General features: G+C 42.4%; 1 protein-coding gene across 1 annotated transcript; it reads right to left on the minus strand.

Annotated features, from left to right (window-relative positions):
• Positions 1-476: 476 nt before the first annotated feature.
• On the minus strand, positions 477-5079 carry LOC134626334 (alpha-1,3-galactosyltransferase 2-like). The gene is made up of 3 exons (XM_063472494.1): positions 5012-5079; positions 2783-2920; positions 477-1161 (listed from the first exon to the last, which is right to left on the minus strand). The coding sequence occupies exons 1-3, from the start codon at positions 5077-5079 to the stop codon at positions 477-479; spliced, it is 891 nt and encodes a 296-aa protein (XP_063328564.1).
• Between the last annotated feature and the right edge of the window lie 3324 nt (positions 5080-8403).

An 8403-nucleotide genomic window follows, 5' to 3' on the forward strand; every position in this document is an offset into this window, starting at 1 on the left:
AAGCTGTGAGTGTCATGATCCTGGGTTTTTATTCCACTTGTGAATGCAGCTGAGTAGAGGGATCTTAGTCTTCTTGACACCATAAATACTCCACAAAAACCTACTGGTCATAGGTCAAGTTTCTCTTTATGGTATGATCATTTTACAATTTTATAAGAGTGGCACGCTTAGGATTTTTTTTTTTTAACATTGTTAACCACCAGGCTACAATTTAATTTTATAGATTCAGTCCCAACCTAAAATATTTGTAAAGTAATATATAATATTGTAATATAATTACAAAATAGAATAACAATCCTACATGCCTAAGCATTTAGATTTACCTAGCTGGATTAGATGGGTTTTCAGAAAAGGAAGTTGAGCTATTCTACCAGCTCACATGTCAAATAAACCAATATAAAATAAGCCAATATAAATCATTAACAAGCTAGCCCCTTACATATAAAAATGATTACCACCTTGATTTTCCGGCCGATCTACCTAGTACGAAGTGTGTCATAATGTTTTGGTGCCCACACTAGACGGGTGACAAGTATATCTTGCTTGTCCCAAATGATCTGGTCCCAGCAGTACTCTGGAGACAGCAGCCTGCTTGGTTTATGAATCCAAAAGTACTTGTTTAGATGGCTCTCATCATGCCACAGAGCTTCCACATTGTTTATTTTATCCTCCATGATCCCCAGGTAACAGGCATCTACCAGATCCTTTACATTTTGCCACAGTCCTCCAAAGATAGCAGCATGGTAGTAGAAATCTCCAGTTTCCATGAAGGCTTTAGATTTGGGGTTTCTGTCATAGGTAAACCGGGCCTTTGGTAATTTATAATAGTGGGAATGGAGCAATGCCACAGAATCACCCAGTGCCTCAGACCCAAATCTGCCCTTAAACTCCTGATCCACATCAAAACAGAAAACATAACGAAAACTGTGACGGATCTGTGACTTTATAGCTTCTGATATTGTCCTCATTCGCATCATAGAGATGTCCTGCCACCTGGTGTGCTTTTCCACTTGGATAACTTTTATGTTTCTGTGAGACCCAAGTTTGATGTTTGGTACTTTCTCTGGTAAATCTGTAAACACGTAATACGTCACTGGTAATCCCAACATAAAATGTTGTTCTGCTGAGGTGAGGAAAATCTTGAGGTAGGCATCCAGGTACCTTAATGAGAGACACAGAGAAAAACAAATCATTTCTTATTTGTAAATTATTGCAAAACAATACAAAACACACCCTGTTTGTATAAATTCTTGCTATCTTTGATGCACCAAAAGTAATTTATGTCAATCTGAGCCAAGGTTCAATTGTCCACACCCAACAAACAGCAAGCTGGTGTTTATTGGTTATAGGTCACAAAGACTGGCTGCTCCAGCTTGGAAAGCTAAAAAAAATAGCAATGAAGAAGGAAATTGCAAAAGATTTCAATAATAAGTGCAATATCTGTATTTCCAGAACAAAGAGCCAAATAAAGGATCCATACCTGGAAGTGTCTTTGTGTCCAACTTTGTAGCACATGCAAGAAAACACCTAAACATCATACAGCTAAAATAGTAATAACAACAACAACAACAACAACAATAATAATGATGATGATGATAATAATAATAATAATAATAATAATAATAATAATGATGAACAATTTGTCTTCAGTGGTAAAGCTAATTTTCCATGTGGAATTGTTCAAGTAGTCCAACTTAATTTTAGACCCAGTTTGCGTGTCAAGATATGTATCAAAATTAGTTCAAGCTTAGCCCTTCCAGTTCCAACAGATAGCGAGAGAAATTTACCTCAAAAGAGTTGAAATGCATGCGATATAATCCACAAGTGTAATATAAGATTTACAATGTGTACAGCATTTGTGTGCAACTTTTGAGGACTTAAAACAGCGTGCACCAATCCATGCACAAATACAAAGCAAATTATGTTTAGCTTCACGTATCAGATAATTTTCTCTTTCAGAAACCTTTCTGTGAATATAAATGTCTATAACTACACCTAAATTCCCGCTTGCACACTTACAAAACCTTAGATGTGTGTACATCAATCACCTGACGTGCACAAATTTAGTCAGGATTGGGTGTAACAATTTGTAAAATAGTATTACTTGTGGGTGAATTGCTTCATATTTGTGTGTAGATTAGAGCACGAATTTGGAAGTACTCAACAGTTATACACAAACGACATAAACATTTGTAAATCATAAATTACACTTGTAGATTATAATGTACACATTTGCAACCCTTTTGAGGCATATTTCTCTCCTTAAGAATTACCACCTCATAGTTACTTGTACTAACTAGTAAAGTTACAGTTTAAATTCACATCTTTCCAGATCTGATCTTTAACCTTTTGGGTATCAAATGTTATCCCACTGTTGTATCCTATTGAACATTTGTCTGAAATTTCTTAATGGTTAGTCTATGAATTCTTGAGTTATGTCCAAAATCTTTTTTGTTCACAATAAACTTGACCTTTTACCATTCAGTTCATCCTTGAGATCAAGTGAAAGTCTGTAAAAATGTGAATAAATTCTCGCAGAGTGGTCTAGAGATATTATGTATGGCCACAGCAGTTGCTATCCATAATATATTAAAATAGTTTACTAGACTGAGGGACATAATGTGTAAAGGACACCATGCTGAAGTGATTCAGGTTCATTCATAGGTATGCCTACATTTCTTGTTCATTATAGATGAGTATTGTTCTAAATAAAAAATCTGGAAAAAATGGAAGGCAATACTGTACAAACTTCAAGGAAAACAGTGTTTATGGAGGAACCAACCTTCCCACAGCAAACACAGTAAGGGCCACTGATGACTTTTCTTCTATGTGCTTTTGATCAAAAAGATTTGGATCAAACATTCCCTCCCAGATGATAGGAGCATTCCAAGATGTGGATGTCTGAACTGATGGTCTGGCCCTGGATTAAAAGAACAAAACAAAAAAGAATCCATACATTCTGGTTTAAAGTAATTCAGTAACATGTCCCTTTGTATGTGCTAATGAACATGAGAAACTAAAAACAACATTAACTTACAGTTCACCAGAGATGTTAATTCATTTGTTTGAACACACCCTTTGGACCCCCTTCCTAAAGTTGGGAACCACCACCCCAGTTTGCCAATCCAGAGGTATCGCCCTTGATCTCCACACAACATTGTAGAGACGTGTCAACTAAGACAGCCCTCATACATCCAGAGCCTTCCACCTTCCACCACTCATGTTCTCAGTTGAAGTCAGCAGTTCTCCACCCGCACTCCACACACTGCCGGTAGAGCACCGGTTTCCCCCCATGATTCACCTGCCAGAATCTCTTCGAGGCAGTCCGGAAGTCTTTTTCATTGGCCTCTATTTGCTTCAGCCACTGTCCAAGCCGTGTTCCACTGGCCTGTTGGTTCCTATCAGCCTCTTCTGAAGTCCCACAGGCTAACCAAGGATATGATTATAGGACTCCTTCTTCATCCTGGTGGCTCCCTTCACCTCTGGTGTCCACCATTTGGTTCAGCGGTTACCACCACAACATGTACTAACCACCTTGTGGTTGCAGCTCAGTGCAGCGGCTTCGGAGCTGAAGGTGGTCATTTTGGACTCAATGTCCCCAGCCTCCCTCAGAATGCTGTTGAAGCTCTGCTGGAGGTGTGAGTTGAAGTTCTCGTGGACCGGGGTCTCTGCCAGGGGTTCCCAGCGCACCCTCACTATACGTTTTGGTGCACCAGGTCTGCCTAGCATCCTCCCCTGCCACCTGATCCAACTTACCACCAGGTGGTGATCGGTTGATAGCTCAACCTCTCTCTTCACCTAAGTGTCCAGAACATATGCCTGCAAGTCTGGTGATACGATTGCTCATCAACCTGCGACCTAGGGTGTCCCGGTGCCATATGCATGTACATGGTGCATGGTATGGTGTTTGCTATGGACAAACTGTGGTTTGCACAAAAGTCCAACAACAAAACACTGCTTAGGGTCAGATCCGGGAGGCTGTTTCTCCCAATCACACCCCTCCTGGTCTCACTGTCGTTGCCCACATGAGCGTTGAAGTCTCCCAGCAGGACAACAGAGTCCCCAGGCGGAGCACCCTCAAGTACCCCGGTTCCTGGGTGGGTATGCTGAACTGTTGCTCGGTACATAAGTGCAGACGACAGTCAGGACCCATTCCATGACCTGAAGGCGCAAGGAACAAACTCTTTCATCTACCGGGAGTAACCCCAACATACAGGCAGCAAGTTGAGGGGATACTAGGATACCAATCCCAGCTTGCTGCCTCTTACCAAGGGCAAATCCAGACTGAGACAGAGTCTAGCCCCTCTCCTGGAGACTGGTTCCAGAGCTTAAGCCGTGCATTAAGATGAGCTCAACTACTTCTAGCCGGTACTTCCCAACCTCATGCACTAATTCAGGCTTCTTCACCACCAGGAAGGTGACATTCCATGTCCCAGTCACTGTTTTTTGTAGTCGGGAATCAGTCCGCCAGGGCGTCCACTCCTGATGGCCGCCTAACACACATTGCACCTGACCCCTATGGTGCCTCCTGCAGGTGGTGGGATTACAGGAGGAAGGGGCCATGTCGCTTTTTCGGCCTGTGCCCAGCCAGGCCCCATGGACTAAGCCCCGGCCACCAGACGCTCGCCCTTGGGCACCCTCCCCGGGTCTGGCTCTAGGGCGGTGCCCTGGTAACCTAGGCAGGGTGAAATGTTCCCTTGATGTTCTACTCATAGGGGTCTTTGCCATGGGTGATCTTACGAGGGGGCAAAAGCCCCCCAACAACATAGCTCTATGGATCCCTAAGACACACAAACCCCTTCACCAATATAAGGTAGTAATTCACGGAGGGGCACACTGATAACAGATTATTTTAATTTCACAGGCTATAATAATCTATCAGAAATATAGAACTCAGTCAGTAGCCATATTTAAACTTCACAGTTCTTATAACACGATTATCTTAACAAAATACAATTATGGGACATTATAATAACCAGATCGTGGTGTCAAAATTTTGGATATTTCTTACCCAAAGTTAAGTGTGTTATCCAAATTACTGCTGTGCCTTCGTTCTTGTTCAGTGGGCAAATTTATCATTAGGACAGCGTTCCTTAAATATCTGGTACAGAAAAAAAAGCATCACAAGACCTAAAATGTTTAGGAGAGATTGTCACATGTTGTTGCATATTACATATCAATAAGGGTTTTACACAGTGCCTTTAATACATACCTTGAATATAAGAAAGTAAAGCCAAGGATGACCAGCAGACAGCAGAGGATACCATCACGCCTTGTCCTGTGTATAAGTATGTTTACTTACAAAATTAAAATAGTAATAATAACAATAATAATAATACATAAAATAAAGTTTGGGTCTTTACAGATACTTTTTGCTCTCAGAGGAATGCCAATATTTACCATCAATTAGCAGATATGTTTTTTCTATTGCATAGGCAATTCATGCAGGTTGTTAAAGCCTCAGTCATGCAGGCCTACAATGCTGTTGGTGAAGATATAGTAATCATCAATCAATGGGGAAAAATGTGTATTCTACTGCTTGCAAGTGGTTCCTGGACAATGCTAACAGTCACTACAGTGAAGCTAGTCACAAAAAGGTATATGGTGCTCCACTGTAAACCTCCATGGAATTGCTTAGGTCACTAGTAGACTGCGGTTTCCAGTTGTTTGCATGAAAGACATTGACTTAACTACACAGACTGACTGTTTACTAAGAGATAGGGAAACTGTGTCCAATGTGAATTGGAAATTGCAAATGTCCACTTTTAAAATAAAATGTGGTCCTTTTGAAATATGTTGGTTACATTGTTAAAGTACAACTTTGACTTTGAGGGCGAACATTCTCCATTTTGCATTACACTTTTGCAAGTTTGAGCAAAGACTAGACCAATGTGTGCAGTGACAACCAGTGACCTTCAGCAACCACTCTCTAGCTGGTAATAGATACCTGCTTGGAGATTGTCAACCAGTCTCTAGATCTCTGTAACTGAGGTCTAACAAAGCTAGCCTTAGCAAATAAGCACTACACCCTGTGATGAAAATATGTTTACCTTTGGCTAAAAAAAACCTGACAAAATGTTTAATGTGAGGCTTCACAGTCCAAAAAGTCCGAAAACAATGTGGAGCATTATGGTTATTTTTTATGTTTTATATACCTACAGATTTTTTTTTTTTTTTTTTTTGTCTGTCCCATTTGGTTCTTTAGCCGTCAGAATTGTTGTCTGAAGACCAACAAGGATACCAAATGGATTTATTTTGCCAAATGGATCATCATGGCATTGCCGTATTGGTCCATTTGATCAACCTTTGTTGTTATTATTTATTTTATTATCGGTTGTTACAGATGGGACAGACATGACTGGGGGATAGGAAAGAGAGGAAGGAAAAGAAAAACAGAAGGGAAGAGGGACAGTGAGAAAGGGCACTTACAAAGACAAAGAGAAAAAGAAGAAAAAAAAATCTCCTGGATCACCTGTTGAGAGAAAAAGAAGAGAAAACAAGCAAAAAAAAACAACAAAGCAACATACTAAACACAACACCATCCCGTTAATCTAGCTAAGTGTGAACAGCAGTAAATACTAAATATTGAATGTTGTTGTGCAGCACGCAGGACAGACAGCGCACAATGTGCTTTGAAGTAGCAGCTAAGAAAGGTGTAGTTTATGTCTACGAACAGTGAACACCCGTGTGCACACCTGTGTGGATCAGCGCGCTTGTATACAAAAGGTTTCTCCATGTAACGGTCTGCTAGAGGGTGTGGGGGGGCCATAGCCCCGTCCCCCAGGGCATGAAGCAGGCATGGAGAAGATCCAGGCTTCAGACATCCAGAGGCCCCAGAGTGCGAGAGCCCAAGGTGGACCACCGGAGGGGCATCCGTGCCACCCTCCTGGGAAGGGCTGAGGAGATCCCCAGACGAGGGGTCACCCAGTAGCCACGGAGCAGAAGCCAGAGGGGGCTGCACTGGCGTGCCCTCCAGCTCTGCCGGCAGCCAGCTGTGCCAGAGTGAACCGAGCTGCAGACCCCGAAGCCGGAGGCCCGGGGGGTCCCCTTTGCCCCGGAAGAGGCCTGACCGAGCGACAGGCACCAGGCCCCGCCAAGTAGCCACCGGGAGTGAGCTGGTGCATACCTGAGCGCCCAGCCCCGGACACCAAGAACCACCAATGCACCGACCCCTGAGGGCATCAGTCACTGGCAGGGAGTGTGGTGAGGGGAGATAGACCTCCACACTTTGGAGGGCCTGGGTGTTCCCAGAGAGGTGGAGTCTAAGACCCGACCTGACATATAGACACAGACAAACAGGCACACACAGACACAAACATGCATTCCCACCCTCATGCACACATATACAAACACTCAGCACTCACCCAACGTAGTAATAGACATACATGGACATGTACACACAATCACACTCCCCAAACATACTCTATACCCCGGGTCCAGGTACCCTCACCCCCAGAGGGGGAAACGGCATCCAAACCCAAGAGATGTGACCCTTTCCCCCGGGGTGGAGGCAAGCAGACCGCCCCAGGCTCCGCGGCAGCAGGGAGGCCCATCGGACAGCCAACACCTCCTCCCAGCCCCACACTGTGTCCAATGTGAATTGGAAATTGCAAATGTCCACTTTTAAAATAAAATGTGGTCCTTTTGAAATATGTTGGTTACATTGTTAAAGTACAACTTTGACTTTGAGGGCGAACATTCTCCATTTTGCATTACACTTTTGCAAGTTTGAGCAAAGACTAGACCAATGTGTGCAGTGACAACCAGTGACCTTCAGCAACCACTCTCTAGCTGGTAATAGATACCTGCTTGGAGATTGTCAACCAGTCTCTAGATCTCTGTAACTGAGGTCTAACAAAGCTAGCCTTAGCAAATAAGCACTACACCCTGTGATGAAAATATGTTTACCTTTGGCTAAAAAAAACCTGACAAAATGTTTAATGTGAGGCTTCACAGTCCAAAAAGTCCGAAAACAATGTGGAGCATTATGGTTATTTTTTATGTTTTATATACCTACAGATTAAAACGGAGGCAAAGTGAAAACAATCCTGTACTTTGACCTTTTCTACAGTCAAACTCTTCTGATCTTAAGTAGAGCGGGAGAGTCTAGTTTACTATAAACTCACAATTCAAAATCCAGTGTCTGTAATGGTACGTGTATTAATGCACATGGCATAAGTTACATGGCACTATTACTGTTAAGCGATATATATGTAGAGGAGCTTGAACAACATTGTGCTGTCATCTAGATCAGGGGTTCTTAACCTTTTTTACCTCAGGGCCCAACTTTTTCACTACAAAGTGTCCTGGGGACCATTCAGATATTAACAATGCATTGAATGAATTGATGTTGCATTTGGTTTGATTTATATTTAATAACTAAATCAAATCTGCTTCATTTTA

This window comes from Pelmatolapia mariae, linkage group LG1 (genome assembly GCF_036321145.2).
Source record: "Pelmatolapia mariae isolate MD_Pm_ZW linkage group LG1, Pm_UMD_F_2, whole genome shotgun sequence".
NCBI lineage: Eukaryota > Metazoa > Chordata > Actinopteri > Cichliformes > Cichlidae > Pelmatolapia > Pelmatolapia mariae.

What these genes read in the sequence shown, in the direction of transcription:
- LOC134626334 (XM_063472494.1), bottom strand. Translation starts at nt 5,079, where the DNA reads ATGATAAATTTGCCCACTGAACAAGAACGAAGGCACAGCAGTAATTTG. An exon ending in GATAACACACTTAACTTTGG is followed by an intron (nt 2,921 to 5,011) that starts GTAAGAAATATC and finishes CTTTTAATCCAG; the next exon opens with GGCCAGACCATCAGTTCAGA. An exon ending in ACTGTGTTTGCTGTGGGAAG is followed by an intron (nt 1,162 to 2,782) that starts GTTGGTTCCTCC and finishes TCTCTCATTAAG; the next exon opens with GTACCTGGATGCCTACCTCA.